Consider the following 21144-nt stretch of genomic DNA (forward strand, 5'->3'; position numbering starts at 1 on the left):
CTCTCTGTCTCTCTCTGTCTCTCTCTCTCTTTGTCTCTCTGTCTCTGTTTGTCTCTCTCTCTTTGTCTCTCTGTCTCTTTGTCTCTCTCTGTCTCTCTCTCTGTCTCTCTCATTCTGTCTCTCTCTCTCTGTCTCTCTGTCTGTCTGTCTCTGTCTCTCTCTGTCTCTCTCTCTCTCTGTCTCTCTCATTCTGTCTCTCTCTCTCTGTCTCTCTCTGTCTCTCTCTCTCTCTCTCTGTCTCTCTCTCTCTCTCTGTCTCTCTCTCTCTCTCTCTCTCTCTGTCTCTCTCTCTGTCTCTCTCTCTCTCCTGTCTCTCTCTCTCTCTCTCTCTCTCTGTCTCTCTCTCTCTGTCTCTCTCTCTCTCTCTCTCTCTGTCTCTCTCTCTCTCTCTCTCTCTCTCTCTCTGTCTCTCTCTCTGCTTTGTCTCTCTCTCTCTTCTCTCTGTCTCTCTCTGTCTGTCTCTCTCTGTCTCTCTCTCTCTCTGTCTCTCTCTCTCTGTCTCTCTGTCTCTCTCTCTCTCTCTGTCTCTCTCTCTGTCTCTCTCATTCTGTCTCTGTCTCTCTGTCTCTCTCTCTGTCTCTCTGTCTCTCTCTCTCTCTGTCTCTCTGTCTCTCTCTGTCTCTCTCTCTCTGTCTCTCTCTCTGTCTCTCTGTCTCTCTTCTCTCTGTCTCTCTCTCTCTCTCTGCTCTCTCTCTCTCTCTGTCTCTCTCTCTGTCTCTCTCTCTCTCTCTCTCTCTCTCTGTCTCTCTCTCTCTGCTACTCTAAACTAGTTCTCCGTTACTGTGCAGGTGCGTGGCTTGGCGAGTTTCGGCCTGGAGCTGGACTTCATGGTGGAGGAGTACGCTGGCAGTAAAGGCCGGTTTCCTCCGGTGAAGAGGAGGAACAACAGATCAGTGTTCGTGGCGACGATAGAGAAAGCCCACAGCCTCGTCAACTCTCTGATAGAGAGCGGCAGGATCCACGACCTCGGACTGGTGGTGGTCGATGAGGTACCACTCTTCAACATGACTTCATGGCTTCGGCGTAGCGTACACGCCGACTTCCTTTCCCCTTGTTTTGTCTTCCCGTCGACCGTCGTCGTGTTTGGGTCGTCTTTTTTTGACACTTTTGTCGCTTTTCCCAATGTTTTGTAAATGTTTTGACGTTTCGTCACTTTTTTCTAAGTTTTTTGTCACTTTTTCTGATGTTTTTGTCGTTTTTTTCGGCGCTTTTTCTGACGTTCTTTCATCCTTTTTTTTTTTCAAATGCTATGAAATTGACTAAAACACCCAAATTCAATGAACGTAGTGAGCTGATCATTTCATTTCCTTGTGAAGAGCGTTGTATGGAAACATCCACGTTATGTCTTTTGACAATCTGGTCGAAAGAAACCCAAATTTCTGATATGGAAACCTTTTGAAAATGGGTCAGATTAGACCTGAGGACGACCTTGTGTTGTCTTCAGCGCTTATTTCTACGTCCCATATCTTCTGATATAAATGGGCCAATGTGACCCCAAGTCAACACAAGGGTTAAGCCAAGTGGCGTGTTATCTGTACACATTTTGAGCTATCTGCGTGTATGTCAACGCTGTAGACAGTGGGACGTAAACATGCACGCCACTTGCTGCATTATCGCGAGAAGAAAGCGACGGTTGGGTTTAGAAGCGTGACACGCTGGACCTGATCCCCGGTCTTCTGGGTAAAAGTCCTGTGTTTGACCCATCCTCCCCCCTGACCACTATGCAGATTGTTTCTGTAGTTACTGTCTGTAAATGTCTTAAACTGCTGCTTTCCTGTGGTGTGCCTCAGGGTTCTGTGTTCGGCCCATTTTATTTGCCTTCTACATGCTTCCACGGGAGCAGAAACCTTCTTTTTGCACCAAATGAAATGTTTTATGTTCACCTCGTAGCTGGTTGGCTCGGTTCGGACTTAAAACTCTTTTATATAACCATTCAATGTGACATCATGACTTCACGTAAACATACACGCCCACTTTCTAAAGCGAAGTGGCGTGTTATCTGTACGCATTTTGAGCGCCGTATACAGCGGACGGGTTGGATTTAGTAAAAGAAGAACGGGACGGTTGAGTTTAGGAAACGTGACACGTGGGATCTGATCCCCCGTCTCCTGGGTGAGGGTCCTGTGTTTGACCCATCCTCCCCCCCGACCACTACGCAGACTTCCGCCCTTTCATACTACTCGCTACGGCGTCCATTCACACGCGATCGCAAGGTAATGTAAGTCAACGGAGGCCAAACGGCGTTGATAAACACACTAAAAAGCGGGTATGCGTCTTGATAACACGCCAATAATGGCGTACGGCTTGGCGTGTCATACATACATCACTTCATTCATCTTAAAGAAGATGAATAAACGTAGCACTTTCCACAGATTAAAAATCACAATGTTTGACATAAAACATATGATACATACTGTATAAAAGTCCTTTATTACATTTACGAAAAATATTGAAATTTTTGGACGTTAAAATAATAACAACCTCACGTTGTGTCAATCGTGTTTACACACTGCCTCCGAAAATGTCATAAGAAAATCAAAAACATGTTTATGTTTTAACAAAGAGAAGAACGGATCAGATGGTAACATGCAGGAGGAGGATGAGAGAGAATGGAAGAGGGAAGATGAGACGGGAGACAGAAAGAGAGAGCAACAGCGTAGTGATGGAGCGAGAGAGAGGGACAGGGAGAGAGAGGGAGAGAGAGAGAGAGAGGGAGAGAGAGGGAGACGGAGCGAGAGAGACGGAGCGAGAGAGACGGAGCGAGAGAGACGGAGAGAGAGAGAGAGAGAGACGGAGAGAGAGAAAGAGGAGAGAGACAGAGAGACGAGAGAGAGAGAGACGGAGAGACAGAGAGAGAGAGAGACGGAGAAGAGAGAGAGAGCAGAGAGAGAGCAGAGAGGAAGAGAGAAGAGACGGAAGAGAAGAGAGACAGAGACAGAGAGAGAGAGAGAGAGAGAGAGAGAGAGAGAGACGGAGAGAGAGAGACGGAGAGAGAGAGACGGAGAGAGAGAGAGACGGGAGAGAGAGAGATACAGAGAGAGAGACGGAGAGAGAGAGAGACAGAGAGAGAGAGACGAGAGAGACGAGAGAGAGAGAGAGAGCGAGACAGAGAGAGAGCGGAGAGAGAGAGAGAGCGAGAGAGAGAGACGGAGAGAGAGAGAGAGAGAGACGGAGAGAGAGAGAGAGAGAGAGAGAGAGACGGAGAGAGAGAGAGAGAGAGAGAGAGAGAGAGAGAGAGAGAGAGAGAGAGACGGAGAGACGAGACGGAGAGAGAGAGAGAGACGGAGAGAGAGACGAGACGAGAGAGAGAGAGAGACAGAGAGAGACGGAGAGAGGGGAGCAGCGCAACTCCTTCAGGTAGCCATAAGACAGACGCAGGCAGAGAGAGAGAGACAGACATAGAGACAGACAGACGGACATACAGACAGACAGACAGACAGACAGACAGAGGGGTAACTGTCAGCGGAGAGCGAGGGATTAATTAATACGGGCCAGACTCCGATCCGAAGAAATGCTCCGTGTGCAAGGACCTTAATCCATAGAAATGAAGTGCAGAGAGGTCATTGAGAGGTCATTGAGAGGTCATTCTAAGGCCTGCTTTAAGAAGTAGGTCTTCAACTGATGTTTCACCTCACAATGTAAAGCATCATTCACGCTTAAAGGTGAAGGTGGGCTTTTAATGTCAACATGTGTCTTGCAGCTTCACATGTTGGGTGACGGCAGCAGAGGAGCCGTTATCGAAATGACGCTCGCCAAGGTTCTCTACATGAGCAGTAAGTGTCGTCTTCTCACTGAAATCTCTGTTGTTCAACACTTAAAGGTCGGTATTTTTCAACCTGGGCCCTATTTTCCCATGTTGTTGTGTCTAAGTGACTGATTGGAACAACATTTTTTTGTAAATGAGTCCAGTATTAAGCAAGTAACAAGCTGCAATTTAACATTAATGGGTAAAACTGTCAGTCAGCGTCCACTAAAAGTTCTGTTGTTGCCGCTGACAGACTCAGATTATTATTCTAAGTGTCTGACAACATTATGAAAGGATCCCTACAGAGATAGACCTTTTAGTTAAAGAGGAAGATCCTTTTAGTTTAACATGAAACAGCCCTGAAATCACCATCACCAAACTCCACCAGACTCCATGTAAATAATCAGGACTTTTAGCGTGTATAGAGCCAGCATATCTCCACCAGACTCCATGTAAATAATCAGGACTTTTAGCGTGTATAGAGCCAGCATATCTCCACCAGACTCCATGTAAATAATCAGGACTTTTATCATCGTAAAACACACTTCATTCAAAGTGGACAGAAACTAAATAAAACTATCAAAAGCCGTCTTGGTTCATCTTTCCACTGTTCCAACAATCACCACTCTGGTTTGGCTGAAATAAACCCTTAATTCACCCATTTACATGTGGAGATATGCTGGCTCTATACACGCTAAAAGTCCTGATTATTTACATGGAGTCTGGTGGAGATATGCTGGCTCTATACACGCTAAAAAGTCCTGATTATTTACATGGAGTCTGGTGGAGATATGCTGGCTCTATACACGCTAAAAGTCCTGATTATTTACATGGAGTCTGGTGGAAATATGCTGGCTCTATACACGCTAAAAGTCCTGATTATTTACATGGAGTCTGGTGTAGTTTGGTGATGGGGATTTCGGGGCTGTTTCATGTTAAACTAAAAGGATCTTCCTCTTTAACTAAAAGGTCTATCTCTGTAGGGATCCTTTCATAATGTTGTCAGACACTTAGAATAATAATCTGAGTCTGTCAGCAGCAACAACACAACTCTTAGTGGACGCTGACTGACGGTAAACATTTGTCCTGTAGGGTTACATTACAGCCCGGTTCACGGTTGCCAGTTACAGCGTTCTTGCTCAATACTGGACCAGTCAGATCAGATCAGTCACTTAGACACCAATGCATGGGGAAAATGGGGTCCATGTTGAAACATACTGAACTGATTACCCTTTAAAATACCTTTTTGAAAGAATGATCCTAATGTGCTGTTTTCCAGAATCGACTCAGATTATTGGAATGAGCGCCACTCTGGGAAACATCAGAGACCTGCAGACCTTTCTAAAGGCTGACAATTACACCAACAACTTCAGACCGGTCAGTGATTATAAACTGTGAAATACTGACTGTGTGTGTGTCTCTGTGTGTGTCTCTGTGTGTGTCTCTGTGTGTGTGTGTGTGTCGTGTGCGTGTGTGCGTGTGTGTGTGTGTGTGATGATGCGTGATGAGAGAGAGTGAGTGTGTGAGAGAGAGAGAGAGAGAGTGAGTGTGTGTGTGTGTGTGTGTGTGTGTGTGTGTGAGAGAGAGAGAGAGTGTCTGTGTGTGTGTGTGTAGTGAGAGAGAGAGAGAGAGAGAGAGAGAGAGTTAGTGTGTGTGTGTGCGCGTGTGTGTGTGTCTGTGCGTGTGTGTGTGTCTGTGCGTGTGTGTGTGTGTGTGTGTGTCTGTGTGTGTCTGTGCGTGTGTATGTGCGTCGGGTGTGTCTGTGCGTGTGTGTCCGATGCGTTTTAGTGTCTATGTGAGGGCTGTAGCGTTAACTAATCTCACGATTCGATACGCTTACATTATTTTCTGAAAGATTTAAAGGACAGTGATGTTGGTGACATCTTTTACTTGGATTTGATTCATTGAACTGAAAACTAAAAAGCATCAATTACACAATACATGTCTCTGACTGGACAGACAGTCTACAGCTTGCAAATGCTGGACAAAATGAATCAAAAGATGTGTGTGTGTTGTTGTGGAAGTTTTCTGTTCAGCGAGGAGGAATTTGGGTGAAGAAGAGACCTTGTTGAAACAAAAATAAAGACAGGCTGCAAACTGGATTAAAGTTTAGGTATTCGGTGGAAGGGGTTTAATTATTTTCTCGAGAGAACAATCAAACAGTGACAAGAACAGCAATTCACAATGAACAATGAACAGAGTTACAAAGTGACAGCCGATCTGTGTCTCGTAACATATGCCAACTCCTTATATCCCATTTTTCACAGCAGAAAAACCCGACCATGTTTGGAAAACATTCTAATCTTGAACACTGCTGTCTAAAAACTGTTCCTGTACATCTGTCTAGTGCGCCAAAAACGTCCTTCAATAGAAGTCAGGAATCTATCTCGTCTACAGATTGGTTCAGGCTCCAACCTTAGGTTTTGGACAAACTGACCTTGCATATCTCTACAGACGCCTGTGCGTCGTTGCCATCTGCTTGTAGTAGAGAATACACAGGGTCATACCCTTTTAGCTATCTTTAAACTGGAGGACTGTTTCAAGAAATATCTTTAGGAGGCACATGTTTCGAAGGCATATTTAAGGATTTACTTATAATTAAAATTTACTCAATAGATGAACAATCATGGTTAAGAAATCATGGTCTATGTAATTTTTCCATTACATTCCCTACTTTTGATTACACCCTTAATCATTACATACAAAAATTACTAAAGCCGTATGCAGGGGAAAAGAACAAAAGAAAACATAATAATTCAACTGGATTTTAGCTGTTTTAACCCTATGGGATTTCGGAGGCAGAGTCTGAATCAGATTCGTCCTCTTTGTAGAAGGGCAACTTAAACAGATCAGGAATATAATCATTTACTTGCACTGCCTGGTATTGGACCCTCTCAAGAGCAAACAGAGATGAAATCATTTTCTTAGTTAAAGGAATAATGCAGCAAATAGCAATCAGACAGAAAATCATTACAGACATCACTGGGATCACAATTTTTCCCATCCGAACCTTCCAACCCTCCCCAAGCAACCAGGTTCCCCAGTTCCACCCAGAATCTGTCTGAGGGACATCTTGAGCCTTGAGACTAGTGGCGAGTTGTTTTAGCTGATGGACAGTGTCTGTGAGGTTACCTCCAATGTCTGGGATGAATGTGCAGAAAACTGTGTGTGTGCGCGCTGTGCATCAGTGGCGTTAATGGGAAAAAGAGTGGTGTCAGAGACACTGTTATTAAGTTTAGCTCTTTCATATTTATCTAATAAGAAAAATGCAACCCCCATAAACACAGACAGGACACAGAGAACAAGAATACATTTCGAACCCCCAACAATTTGCGGCGGGTACCACGTTTGTCTTTTCCTGTGTCCCTCCATCGTCACAGCAAGCCTGCTGTGCCCTTTAGGGATGTGGTGTGTGTGGGTGGTTGGCTGGGCGATGCAGTCCCGGGCTGTAGATCAGGACTGTCTTGCTTCTGGTGTCGTTGATTTCTTCTGGTGTCAGAGGTTCGTCCCCTAGCACGTAACACACCGTCGGAGTCAGTCTTTACCACTGCCTCATTTCTGGTGTGTGTGTGTTGTACCGTTGGTGACACAGAAACGCCGTCTGTCAGGTCACGGATTTCCGGACGTCTGGTGAGACTGCCTCGTCCTCTGGCGCTGGGACCTTCTTGCAGTGTGATGCGTGGATCCACGGAGCCCGCTCAGCAACCTTCACTGCTGTGTGGGTGACCAGAAGAACCTGGAAAGGACCTTGCCAGCGTTGGGATTGCCAGTTCTTCCTCCTGACGTTTCTTACGACCACAAAATCTCCTGGCTGCAGAGTGTGGAGCGGTCCTTCGGCTGGTTGAGGCAAAGCAGCAGAAACCTGGATTCTTATGGTAGAGAGAGCAGAAGACAGTTGTACACAATATTGCAACATATCATGCTCACACAGAGCTGTGGAGGGAAGGGGTGCTCTAGGAGCCTCTACCCCCACACTGGGTGGTCTGCCGAAAAGAATCTCAAAATATTGAGGTTACTGCGCGTTCTAGACCTCATTCGCATGTACATTAGTACTATCGGTAACGCCTTTGTCCAAGGCAGACCCGTGTCCTCGCAGCATTTAGCCAGTTTGGTTTTCAGAGTACCGTTTTCTCTTTCGACGGACCCGGCGCTCTGGGGATGGTAACTGCAATGCCTTCTGAGGTCTATGCCGATGTACAGACTTAACTGGGTTATTGCTTCATTGACAAAATGTGTGCCGTTATCGCTTGACAATCGACTTGGTATTCCCCCATCTGGGAATAATTTCTGCCATTAGAGCCCTTGCTACCACTGAAGCAGTTTGTTTTGAAGCGGGAAACACCTCCACCCATTTTGAGAACATATCAACCATCACCAAACAACACTTTTTTCCCCTCTGACGGTGTGAGCTCAACAAAATCCATCATCACATGTTCAAATGCTTGTGCCGGTGGTGGATGTCCTGCCTGCTGTGTTACAGTCACTGGTCTGCCTACATTGTGTTGTGCACATGTCATGCAAGCCTTACAAAAATTTTTTCTGCAAATGTTGTGAAGCCCTTTGTGAACCATGTCTGTGTTAACAGAGACAGCATCCCACCCTTTGACACATGATCCCTTCCATGTGTCAACTTTGCAAAATGTGAAAAAAATGGCGCGGAAGGCAGTGTTTTGAATCTGGCCCCAGCCAGACACCTTCTTTAAAGGTGCACCCTGCACTTTTCCACTGTGTTTTTTTCTTGTGATGTAGCATGTGTCTGCATAGCTGCCACTGAATCTGGAAGTGAAAAATCTGTGGTGGAGCAAACTAAAGCGTCATCCAGTGGCACGGGGAGGCGTGCAGCAGCTTTTGCAGCCATGTCAGCACGAGCATTCCCCTGGAGACCTCGTCAGTTGCCCCCAGTGTGTGCGGAACATTTGCATATGCCTATCTGTGATGGGAGCAAGATGGCCGTCAGTAGGTCATTTATCAGTTGGTGATGCAAGATAGCCTTACCATCGGATTTGAGGAAGTTCCGTGTTTCCACAATGCCCCCAAAATCATGTACAACCCCAAAGGCGTACCTGAGTCCGTATAGATCGTAACAGACGATCCTTCAGCCAGTTTGCATGCTTCAGTGAGAGCAATGAGTTCAGCAGCCTGCGCAGAGAAGTGTTTGGGAAGAGATTTAGCAATTAAGGTTACTGCATCTGATACTACAGCAAACCCTACCTGTCCCTGGCCAGTGTCAGGGCAGCGTGAGGCTGACCCATCCACATACAAAACCAGATCTGAATTTGGCACCGGTGTGTCAGTCAAATCTGGGCGCGGAGCACAGGTGTGTTGCAACTCAGCCAAACAGTCGTGTGGCTCACCTTCACCTGGCGTAGGCATAAGAGAAGCAGGGTTAAGTACTGTACATCGTTTAACAGTGACATTAGGCATATCAAGCAGACGTGTGATACCTCAAATACCGCGCTGCAGACAAATGAGAAGATTTTTGCTCCAGTAGGATCAGTGAAACTGCGTGCGGTACTAGCAATGTTAGTGGAGCATAGCCCACTATGTCTCTTGATGCTGACAGAGCTTTTTCAGCCGCAGCAACGGCTCGGAGACAAATGGGCAAACCCGCTGCCACAGGATCAAGTTTTGCAGAAAAATAGGCCACAGGCCGGAGCCTGTCACCGTGTGGCTGCAAGAGAACAGACGTCATACAGCCCAAACGTTCATCCACTGTTTGAGTGAATGGAAGTTTAGAATTTGGCAGACCTAAAGTGGGAGGGTTTTGAAAAGCTTTTTTAAGGTTTACAAAAGCCTGACCCGCCTCGGTCGTCCACGTGACGCGATCGTGTACAGACAAGTTGTTACCATGTATTATGTCAGCTAAAGGTTGAACTAACTGCGCATAATTTGGGATGAAAACTCGACAATAGGAACACATTCCTAGAAATGACATCATTTGTTTTTTCGTTGCAGGTTTTGGGAGGGAAACTATTGCCTCAATCCGAGATGGAGACAATGTTTTCCCTGACGCTGAAATGTCATGACCCAAAAAATGCACTTCCTTTTTCACAAATTGCAATTTAGCTAAACTAGCTTTGTGCCCCTCTGTTGCTAGGTGACACAATAATGCAATAGTGTCTTGTTCACACTGTGCTTTTGTTGGACTGGCAATTAAGCAGTCATCAACATATTGAAGGAGAGCAGAGCCTGGGGAAAGGGTTAAGCTTTCCAGGCTTTCTCTCAGAGCCTCGTTGTAGATGGTTGGGCTCTCGACAAACCCCTGTCCTAAACGTGTGAATGTGTAGGCCTTACCATCAAACAGGAAACGCAAACCAGAACTGGCTGTTTTTGTCCACTGGAACACTGAAAAAAGCGTTAGACAAATCAACAACAGAGAAATACTGTGCCCCCCCAGGAATTCCCTGTAGAATCGTGTACGGGTTTGGTACGTTGGGTGCACGTGCGTGAACCGCTGCATTTACTGCTTTGAGGTCCTGAACAAAGCGCCATTCAACCGGTTTTCCCTTATCACGAATTTTCTTGACAGGGAAAATTGGCGTGCGAACAGGTGAATCCGCACATGGAACAATAACTCCTGCTTTCAATAGAGAGTTAAAGACCGGTCGGATTCCATCGATCGCTTCCTGTTTCAGTGGGTACTGATGCTTTTTGGGCCTGAAGTCTGAGCGCGGTGTGATGACAACAGGCTGACAATTTTTGATGAGACCCACGTCATATTTATGCGCTGCCCACAGGTGGGTCGGCACTTGGGACAGCAACGGTGAGATATCTGTGGGAGAGACATTCACAGCGTTATTGAAAAAAATGTGTGTGCGTGTTTCAGCTTCCTTTCGTTGGAAGACACTGCGCGCGGCGGTCACACGGTGTGACAGGAGTTTCCGATAAACTCCCGTGGAGGGGAGGTATGCACGTTCCCGTCCACGGTTTCAGTCCAGTCAGTCAGTCGGTCACAGTCCAGGACAAATTGTCCCAAGTTTCTCCACTGATCTGTGGAAGATTTGGATAAAGAGATATGAGCATGAGAGTGTGGAATTCTGAAAAACATTCTCTGTTTATCAGTCAAGAACAATGCAACTGCACATTTGTTTTCATGCCAGTACATGTAAGTACACTCAAGCTCATCAGTTTCTTCTTTGAAAAAGTCTTCGACAAACATGTCATCACGTTCTGAAGAGACAAAACACGTGCAATGTAAGTTGTGTTCTTCCCTAAACTCAGAGAAGGGGGAGACCAATTTTCTAGCCTCATGCAGCAAGCCTGCAGCATGAGACTGAAGAATAGCCCATTGAAATATGAGCTGGGACCCGCGTGCGCTCTGTGAAAAGAACAAGTCATCCTGGGTAGTGACGTCTAATCTCACAACCTTTAGGCCGGTTGCCGTTGGGATTATCCCTATACCAAAACGTAACATGAGATCTCTCCTAACAAATTCACCGGACACAGAGGGGAGAGCAGAAAAGCACATTTTGCCCTCCTCTCCGCTCTGAATCACTTAGGGTCACTGTGTACACACATCATAGGATATGAAAATCTTTCTGGGACAATTGCTCCACTTTGCACTTCTGCACAGAACAATTCTACCAGAGAGCTTTTGATTCGGGAACAAGGACCTCTGAAGTACAGAAGTAGTTGCACCCGAATCTACCAAAAACTCCACATCCTTTCCCCTGTACTTTCAAAATAGTTGTTGGTAATTTCTTATAACTCTCAAATGACAACATTGCATAAGTAGGAATACTTTCTACGTGTTGCTTTTGCTCTAGGTAAGAAATTGCGTCTAGAATGTTTTTCTCATCAGATGGGTAAACAGTGTGATGTTTATGGTCTGTAATAGGTGCAGAAATTTGTGTTTGTGAGTTTGCATTTTTACTTTCCCTTTTGTTGTACCGATGGGCAGATCTCGCTGGCTCAGACTCTCCGTCACCGTCCCCTTCCACCACCTGTCAATCTGCCTGCTCCTGGCTGTAGTCGCGGTCCCCAACTGGTTCCCCCTTTTGTTGTCTTGGAGAGGGACATTTGTTGGCCCAGTGTCACTTGCCGCCACAGTTGAAACATACTGAATCAGGCGCCTGCTGTCCACCGCGCCCTCTACCTCTCCCTTTCCCCTTTTTTCTTTCCTTCTTTTCCCAGCGAGTTGATTTACTGGGTGAAACAATGTCATCTGGGCATTTTCGGCCTTCTTCTTTGTTTTCTTTTCAGCCTGACGAGTTGACTCTTGCTCCAGCTGCTCTGCATGTTTTGCGTGTCTGACGATTTCTGTCAGTCTGGCTTCGTCCCAGCCAATGCATGATTTTATTACCCCAACTCGGATCTCTGGCAGCAGCCCATTCAGGAAAGCGTTCTTTAGGTGGGATTCCCATAACCCCATGGTGTTCCCTAGATCGTCTGGCTCCTGTATTCCGCTGTGTCTGCTGAAAATTTCACCAATGCGATGTTGAAAATCACCTGTAGATTCCCCTTCCTTCTGTTTGGTGCTGCTGATTTGGGCCATATCCGTCCGATCGGGGAATCTGATCTTTATTTCTTGGTACAATCTGCTCACCAAAGTCATGTATTCAGCGTTCTGTCCATTTTGAAGCTCGTGGTCTCGAATGACTGGGTCAGTCCTTATGGCTAGGACTGACTTGATTTTCCCATACTCAGTTGGGCCCAGATTGCGGACGAGCACACTTCTCAATTCATTAACTGTAGGCAGAAATGTCTCGACGAATCCTTTGAGAGCCTGTGCGAAACGAGGCCCAGAGTCTTTGCACCGGGGAAGGTGACTGGTTGCGTCACGCAGGTCAGATTCAGTCCAGGGCCTGTAGATGACGCCCACTTCTCCTGAGGCCAATGGGAACTGAATCATCGGGAGCTGGTCTGCTTCATGCTGCTTGTATGTGATCTTGTCGTGGGGGGTGTTTTGGGAGCTGGCTTCTGTCTCGGTCCTGTCTTCATCGGTGGGGGTGGAGGTGCCGATGGCACTGTGGCAGAGGGGCGGGATCTGGCGGAATCAGGCGTGTCATCTTCCCTCAGTGCAGCGGCATGACGAGGAGCAGCGACGTGTGGAGGAGGGTAGGGCGGGAGGTCGAGCAGCGGATCCACCCGTTTCATGCTCGGATACAGAGAAAATGCAAACGTGTCAGTGGCAATCTCTGGTTTTTCTAGTTTCTGTGTTTCAACAAAATTACCAGTTTCTCCCCTAGATGCAAAATTTTTCATCTGCTTTCTTTCCCTGCATGTAGCTTCCTTCATCCACTGATTAAAACATTCTTTGTTTTTGTCTATTTGAATTGTTTTTCCCCCTTTTAAGACTTTTTCCTCTTCTTCTAAATCACGCTTCAGCATTCTGAGTTTAGCTGTGCTCAAAGAGCCATTTTCAGGAAACCCGTGTTTTGTTGTCCAATAAGGTAGACATTCTAGAGATTTCGGCCCAAATTTTTTCATCATCTCATCCACCACCGGCCCTGAAGGAACGTGTGGCACTGTGTTCCTGTTACCCATTTTCAAGAAAGAAAAATAGATAACCAGTCGAAGTACTTCATCTACGTATAATCGTCACTATACGGCCCAGTTTAGTTCACGGTAAACTTTGCGAAAAAACCTGTAAACAGCTGCAACTTAATTTAAGTTACAATGACTGCTTATCTGTGATAGATTTCCTAAACGCCTATAATCCTGACAAACAGCTACGATGACTGTTTATCTGTGATAGATTTATAACCCGCTTAAATCCTGACGAACAGCTACGATGACTGTTTATCCGTATGATTTTAAAATCTATCTGTCACCCCGTCCTAGTCCAGACTGGATGGAATGATGAAAAATCGGCGCTAGTATCTGTTATACCAAACAACCTGGATGCCAAGAAAAACTCTTTTTCCCTGTTTTGTACACAACCCAAATTTTCCCAAAGCAAAAGAAATAGACTTTCACCGAGTACCCTCAGTGACACCACGGTCAATATTTCTGTCTCACAGACTGTCTCGATATCCAATTCAATTGTTTAATAGTTGAAACTTCAACTTACCCTCGCTGTTTGAAATTGCTTCCTTTTCGTTTGGATTTCAGAGTGGAATCAGCGAGCCCTCCGTGGTTTCTGACCCTCTGTCTCTCAAAGATGTTTTGGCGAGGTTTAGAGGCAGGTGATCATCAGATCCCTGGAGTGCACTGTCATCAGTCGCCCGGGGAGTCCCGATCTGATCCCTCCTCGAAATCCTGCCGACAACGCCAAGTTTGTTGTGGAAGTTTCTGTTCAGCGAGGGAGGAATTTGGGTGAAGAAGAGACCCTGTTGAAACAAAATAAAGACAGGCTGCAAACTGGATTCAAAGTCTAGGTATTCGGTGGAAGGGTTTAATTATTTTCTCGAGAGAACAACCAAACAGTGACAAGAACAGCAATTCACAATGAACAATGAACAGAGTTACAAAGTGACAGCCGAGCTGTGTCTCGCAACATATGCCAACTCCTTATATCCCATTTTCACAGCACAAAACCCGACCATGTTTGGAAAACATTCTAATCTTGAACACTGCTGTCTAAAAATGTTCCTGTACATCTGTCTAGTGCGTCAAAAACGTCCTTCAATAGGAGTCGGGAATCTATCTCGTCTACAGATTGGTTCAGGCTCCAACCTTAGGTTTTGGACAAACTGACCTTTGCATATCTCTACAGACGCCTGTGCGTCGTTGCCATCTGCTTGTAGTAGAGAATACACAGGGTCATACCCTTTAGCTATCTTTAAACTGGAGGACTGTTTCAAGAAATATCTTTAGGAGACACATGTTTCAAAGGCATATTTAAGGATTCACTTATAATTAAAATTTACTCAATATATGAACAATTACAGTTAAGAAATCATGGTCTATGTAATTTTTCCATTACAGTGTTCATTGAAAGCTTACAAGCCTTTGAAAAGTAAATAAAGTGTAGTATTGCAATTAACAGTGGAGAGGTGAAAAGTGCAGCAAGTGGCCTGTTGTGAACAGTTTTAGCTTGACACTGAACATATGAGGTCAGTCAAGCCACCAGGTAAGTAAACATGGCACCATGGCTTCTCCAAAATATCCAATAAGAAGAACATTTAAACATTGAACTTAAAGTGTACCCATCTTAGCAGAGTAGCTTAAGGCCTTAAGTGAACACTAAGCAGAGACTCTCCTCTCCACATAACTGCAGACCAAGTGATCTACATGTCTTCAGATTTTTGTTCAGGATCAGAATCTGATCAACGTGCTCTGGGAGAAGTGGACTTCTCTGAGCAGTGAAGATATCTCCAGCGGTGGAAAAGACCCTCTCTGAGGAAACACTAGTGCCAGGGACACAGAGGTACCTTTTTAGCAAGTTGTGACAAGAGTGGTGCTCCTTCCACCAGACCAGTGGATCTTCTTTCACTTCCAGGAGATCGGCCTCCTTGTAGCGGGTCATCTGCTCCTTGGCCTCGTCCTCTTGGGTATTTGTCTTGGGTCGTGCTGCACCACCACCGTATCGTTCACCAAGAAGGGCAGCCAGTAGACAAGATGGCCTTGGATTCCTGGGTGGAGGACGCTGACCTTCAAATAAATAAACAATAAAAACAACAACGCATTACTGATAGTTAAGCACATTCCATAATTCCTACACAGAGGTTCAGACAACACCGTGCGCTTCACTGGATAACAATGGGTGATACTGACCTTGACTGCTCTCTCCTTCCATTCCTCCTTCATCTACAGCGTCTTCGTCTTCTTTAGATGCCATCCCCTCATCATCAGCACGAGCATTTGCAGTCCCCTCTTCATCCACACTCCAAAGTGAGCTGATTCATGAGCTTTTATTGTATAAATCTTTTAATTACTATATTTAATATATGCCTTTAAACCTGTTAACATTATAGTATTTATGCTTTTTAAACTATTTCATATTTATTTTAAACTGTTAACGTTTAAACTTTGAACAGTGCATTATTTAGGCCTATGCTTACTCTGGCCAGGAGATGGTGGATAGGGTACAAGGCCAAAGGTTAAACCTAGCCGTACCATCACTGCCTTAACTCTGATGGCTGCATGCTCAGTCTTGCAGCCTCTACAATCAGTCCATCATAAACTTCCTGTCTTTCATTTTCAGTCGGGAAGGGAAGACTTTTGAATCTTGGATCCATCGCTGAACATGCATGAAGAGTTGCCTTGAGGTCGATGCACCTCTTCTGCAGCCATGGCAGCCTTCATCTCTTTTATGACTGCCCATTCACCTTTGATCGGTTTCAGTCCGTTGATGACGGTGTGGGGGTCTTCCTCGGACATGTACTGTGTAGCCTCCTTCATGGGCTTCAGCGTGCTGACTACTACTTCAGCTGTTGTCACGTCTGACTCAGTCAGCGTGCACAGATCCTTCTCGGTCTTCCTGACTTCACTCGAGAGCAGGGCTGCGCAGATGGCCGCTTGTTGCTGCAGGAATCTTTCCAACATGTCATGCACACTATTCCACCTGTAGTTAAATAAAATAAATATACTTTATTTTTTAGACCTATAGCGCCCTTCACACTTCACAGCATGGATGCACAGAATGCTGCTTTACATAAATGACAAAAAGAAATTAGTAATAAAAAACAAAATAAACTGTTGAAAAGTAACCACACACTAACCTGGTAACCACATCCGTCATCAGCTTGTGCTCTGGTAGTCGTAGAAGCCTCTGTTTCTCTTTCAGCATGTGGTTGGCTGTGGTGCTCCGTCTGAAGACATCCACAATGCGTCTCACCCTTCCCAGCAGGCGTGCGACTGCTGTGATTTTGAGGGCACGTTGTGCAGCCAGATTTAGTGTGTGGGCGTAGCATTTGACATGAAGTGTGAATGCTGCCTTCTCAGCTGCGATTGTCATATTTGACGCATTGTCAGTGACGATTACTGGATCCTTTTCTGTGATTCCTCACTCAGCGAGGGCCTTTGTCAGATGTTCTGCCAGCTTGTGTCCAGTGTGGCTCTCGGGCATGTCCCTGGTTTGTAAAACATACGTAACGAGCTCCCATTCCTCGTTGATAAGGTGGGCTGTGATGGTGACATATGCTTCAGTTGTGTGCGAGGTCCAGCCGTCGCACGTCAGGGCAACTCTCTCCGCGCTGGCCAGGGAGGCTTTGACGTGTGCCCTTGTCTCTCCGCGCTGGCCAGGGAGGCTTTGACGTGTGCCCTTGTCTCTCCACGCTGGCCAGGGAGGCCTTGACGTGTGCCCTTGTCTCTCCGCGCTGGCCAGGGAGACTTTGACGTGTGCCCTTGTCTCTCCGCGCTGGCCAGGGAGGCCTTGACGTGTGCCCTTGTCTCTCCGCGCTGGCCAGGGAGGCCTTGACGTGTGCCCTTGTCTCTCCGCGCTGGCCAGGGAGGCCTTGACGTGTGCCCTTGTCTGAGCGTACAGCCTGGGAATGCAGGTGTTTGTGGGTTGGAATAGGATAGCAGGGCTCCATCGCGCTCACCATGCGCCTAAAGCCGGCGTTTTCACCACCGAAGTGTGTGTGTGTGTGTGTGTGTGTGTGTGTGTGTGTGTGTGTGTGTGTGTGTGTGTGTGTGTGTGCGAGTGCGTGTCTGTGCGAGTGTGTGCGTGCGTGCGTGTGTGTGCGAGCGTGTGTGTCTGTGCGTGTGTGTGTGTGCGTGCGTGTGTGTCTGCGAGTGTGTGTGTGTGTGTGTGCTGTGCGAGTGTGTGCGAGTGTGTGTGTGTGTGTGCGAGTGTCTGTGTGTGTGTGCGTGTGTGTGTGTGTGTGTGCGAGTGTCTGTGTCTGTGCGAGTGTGTGTGTGTGTCTGTGCGAGTGTCTATGCGTGCAAGTGTCTGTGTGAGTGTGTGTGTGTGTGTGTGTCTGTGCGAGTGTCTATGCGTGCGAGTGTGTGTGTGTGTGTGTGTCTGTGCGAGTGTCTATGCGTGCGAGTGTCTGTGTGAGTGTGTGTGTGTCTGTGCGAGTGTGTGTGTGTGTCTGACAAATAAAGTAGGCAATGGACTCTGTCATTTTCTGCGACCTTGGTGAAGCAGATGGAAACTTCATCGATGTCCAGCGTGGTTTGTTTTGGGTCACGCGTCCTCCGTTAGCATGACCTTGTCTGGGTGGTGACGTTTTAGGTGGGCTCGTAGGTTGGTGGTCTCTCCAGAGTATTTCACGTTTGCGTCACACAGCTTGCAAGCTGTGATGTTTTTGTCTACGTCGTCGCTTTCCAAAGTGCTCCCACACATCTGCTTTTAAGCATGAAGGTGCTGGATTTATATTCGCCGCCATTTACTTGGATCTCCTCGCTCTGACTCCGTAAACAGGAAGAGGTAGACGGCGGCGTCTGTGTAACGTTAGTACGGGTAACTTGCTCTACAACGGGGGGAAACACGGGGGATTGAATGGGACTTATGTATCGATACTCGCGGCTTAAAAATCTATACTTTCTTGGGGGAAAACATATTGATTTATATCGCAGAATCAATATAATTGCTCAGCCCTTGTGTGTGTGTGTGTGTGTGTGTGTGTATATATTTGTATTCATGTATTGCTCCAAAGTACGTTAAACTGAGCTCTGTTGTGTTCAGGTCCAGCTGAAGGAGTACGTTAAACTGAGCTCTGTTGCGTTCAGGTCCAGCTGAAGGAGTACGTTAAACTGAGCTCTGTTGCGTTCAGGTCCAGCTGAAGGAGTACGTTAAACTGAGCTCTGTTGCGTTCAGGTCAGCTGAAGAGTGCAGGATTGAGCTGAGCGACACCATCTATGAAGTGGACCCAAAGGAAGAGGAATGTTTCAGATTCTCACGTCCTCTCAACTTTAAGGTAAAGACAATGTTCACATCCTGTGTTTGTTTGAATAATAACAACATTTGGGGGGGACAAGCCCGTCTGAATTGTGTTTTTAAGCCAAGTACCCCAGCGATAGATTTACTAAACAACAGCCGTGTTACTGAAAAACTTGAGAACAAGTCGGTAGAAAGAAGGAATAAGGCAAGAATAGGTGGAAAATAGTATCAACAATATAAAACAGCGACAAAAAATAGAGTAGAAAGTAGAAAGAAGGACCCTCTGCAGTCCTCCAGAGTACCTCTAGGGGGACACGTACCCCCTGCAGTCCTCCAGAGTATCTCTAGGGGGACATGTACCCCCTGCAGTCCTCCAAAATACCCCTAGGGGGACACGTACCCCCTGCAGTCCTCCAGAGTACCCTCTAGGGGGACACGTACTCCCTGCAGTCCTCCAGAGTACCCTCTAGGGGGACACATACCCCCTGCAGTCCTCCAGAGTACCTCTAGGGGGACACGTACCCCCTGCAGTCCTCCACAGTACCTCTAGGGGGACACGTACCCCCTGCAGTCCTCCAGAGTATCTCTAGGGGGACACGTACCCCTAGAGTAACCCTAGGGGGATACGTATCCCCTGCAGTCCTCCAGAGTACCTCTAGGGGGACACATACCCCCTGCAGTCCTCCAGAGTACCTCTAGGGGGACACGTACCCCCTGCAGTCCTCCAGAGTACCTCTAGGGGGACACATACCCCCTGCAGTCCTCCAGAGTACCCCTAGGGGGACACGTACCCCCTGCAGTCCTCCAAAGTACCCCTAGGGGGACACATACCCCCGGCAGTCCAAACTACCCCTAGGGCAGAGATCTTCAACAGGGGGTCTGGGGCACGTTGAAGACCCCTGCCCTAGGCCACATATGTCAAACCTAGTTTTTGTCACTTTCTCCTACGTTTTTGGGTGCTTTTTTTCATTTTTTCAGATGTATAATGTTCCTGACGGTATGTCTAATGATCTTCCCTCAGTACTCGAGTTCGATGCAGAAGATGGACCCAGATCACATCATCGCTCTGGTGACTGAAGTCATCCCAACACATTCGTGTCTGGTCTTCTGCCCCACCAAGAAGAACTGCGAGAACGTGGCCGCAATGATCTGCAAATATCTCAAAGAGTGAGTCAGCCAGCCAGCCGCTCGGCGTCTAACGTCCTCTCTAATGTCAAAGATATTACAGAGGACGGTTCAGCTGACTGTCACAGAGAAGAAACTAGAAAATATTCACATTTAACAAGCTGACATCACACATGTTGGACTTTTTGTTTCGTAAAAAATGACTCCAACTGATTCATGAATTATTAACAAAGATGGAGATTAACTGAGTAGTTGACAATTAATCCATTTATCTTTGCAGCTGTTGTCTCAGTGTGGTTGTCTCTTCTGTCTCAGAGAGTCCTTTCTGTTTTAGTCTCAGGGTCCTATTTTAACGATCTGAGGTCACGGCGTGAAGCGCCTGGTGCAGGTGTGTTTAGGGCGTGTCCAAATCCACTTTTACTAGTTTGACGGCGGTAAAAAGGGTCCGTGCGCCGGGCGCCTGGTCCTAAAGGGTTGTCCTTAGTGTCTTCATTAATCAGAGGTGTGTTTTGGGCGTAACATGCAATCAACCAATCAGAGATCATCTCCCATTCCCTTTAAAAGCCAGGCGCGTTTGGACCTTGGAGCATTGCTGTTATGATGGAGGATTTGCACCGTAATATTTGTATTTGTAATCTTCTGCGTGTGTGTGTGTGTGTGTGTGTGTGTGTGTGTGTGTGTGCTGCTGTGCGTCCCTGTGTGTGTAACAAGCATAGTGTGCACGAGCCTAGGAGCATTTTACTAATGCTCTGTTAAAATAACAATGAAATGCTGCGTTACTGACTTTAGACCAGGTTTTTGTTGGTCAATGGTGCCATCACTTCCCGCTGCCTCAAGATAGAAATACGCCCAGAATGCACCTGAACACACCTCCCTGTAAGACCAGCACGCCCAGAATGCACCTGAACACACCTCCCTGTAAGACCAGCATGTCCCAGAATGCACCTGAACACACCTCCCTGTAAGACCAGCACGCCCAGAATGCACCTGAACACACCTCCCTGTAAGACCAGCATGTCCCAGAATGCACCTGAACACACCTCCCTGTAAGACCAGCACGCCCAGAATGCACCTGAACACACCTCCTGTAAGACCAGCACGCCCGAATGCACCTGAACACACCTCCCTGTAAGACCAGCACGCCCAGAATGCACCTGAACACACCTCCCTGTAAGACCAGCACGCCCAGAATGCACCTGAACACACCTCCCTGTAAAACCAGCACGCCCAGAATGCCCCTGAACACACCTCCCTGTAGACCAGCACACCAAGAATGCCCCTGAACACACCTCTCTGTAAGACCAGCACGCCCAGAATGCACCTGAACACACCTCCCTGTAAGACCAGCACGCCCAGAATGCACCTGAACACACCTGTCTCTCTCTCTCTCGGTCTCTCTCTCTCTCTCTCTCTCTCTCTCTCTCTCTCTGTCTCTCTCTCTCTTAGTCTCAGTGTTGTTGTCTTGTCTCTCTCAGGGAGTTCCTCCGTCTTCGTGAGGCAGAGAAAGGCGTCCTGCTCCGAGCGCTGCGGGACAGCGGGAACGGCTCGGTGTGTCCCGTGCTCC

The 21144-nt window shown here is 47.0% G+C and overlaps 2 protein-coding genes and 1 long non-coding RNA gene across 3 annotated transcripts in view; 2 read left to right on the forward strand and 1 right to left on the reverse strand.

The window, feature by feature from the left end:
• LOC144531638 (helicase POLQ-like) overlaps positions 1 to 21144 on the forward strand; it is a 33284-nt gene that overhangs the window by 5302 nt on the left and 6838 nt on the right. Inside the window, exons 5-8 of the mRNA XM_078271886.1 lie at positions 789 to 989; positions 3701 to 3773; positions 5025 to 5122; positions 18261 to 18296. Coding sequence (XP_078128012.1) covers positions 789 to 989; positions 3701 to 3773; positions 5025 to 5122; positions 18261 to 18296 — 408 coding nt within the window. The remainder of the gene's footprint in view (positions 1 to 788; positions 990 to 3700; positions 3774 to 5024; positions 5123 to 18260; positions 18297 to 21144) is intronic.
• LOC144531275 (E3 SUMO-protein ligase ZBED1-like) lies at positions 14671 to 15988 on the reverse strand. The gene is made up of 2 exons (XM_078271317.1): positions 15404 to 15988; positions 14671 to 15280 (listed from the first exon to the last, which is right to left on the reverse strand). The coding sequence occupies exons 1-2, from the start codon at positions 15465 to 15467 to the stop codon at positions 14862 to 14864; spliced, it is 483 nt and encodes a 160-aa protein (XP_078127443.1). The 5' UTR covers positions 15468 to 15988; the 3' UTR covers positions 14671 to 14861.
• LOC144531276 (uncharacterized) lies at positions 18413 to 21143 on the forward strand. Its single transcript, XR_013503207.1, has 3 exons — positions 18413 to 18492; positions 19477 to 19622; positions 21056 to 21143. It is a non-coding gene; the product is annotated as an uncharacterized LOC144531276 (long non-coding RNA).

Source organism: Sander vitreus, chromosome 16 (assembly GCF_031162955.1).
Source record: "Sander vitreus isolate 19-12246 chromosome 16, sanVit1, whole genome shotgun sequence".
Lineage (NCBI taxonomy): Eukaryota > Metazoa > Chordata > Actinopteri > Perciformes > Percidae > Sander > Sander vitreus.

Excerpts from the sequence above, each read along its gene's own strand:
- LOC144531275 (XM_078271317.1), bottom strand. The coding sequence starts at position 15,467 with ATGGCATCTAAAGAAGACGAAGACGCTGTAGATGAAGGAGGAATGGAA. Across the intron at positions 15,281-15,403 it reads GGAAGGAGAGAGCAGTCAAG|GTCAGCGTCCTCCACCCAGG; the intron begins GTCAGTATCACC and ends ATTTATTTGAAG.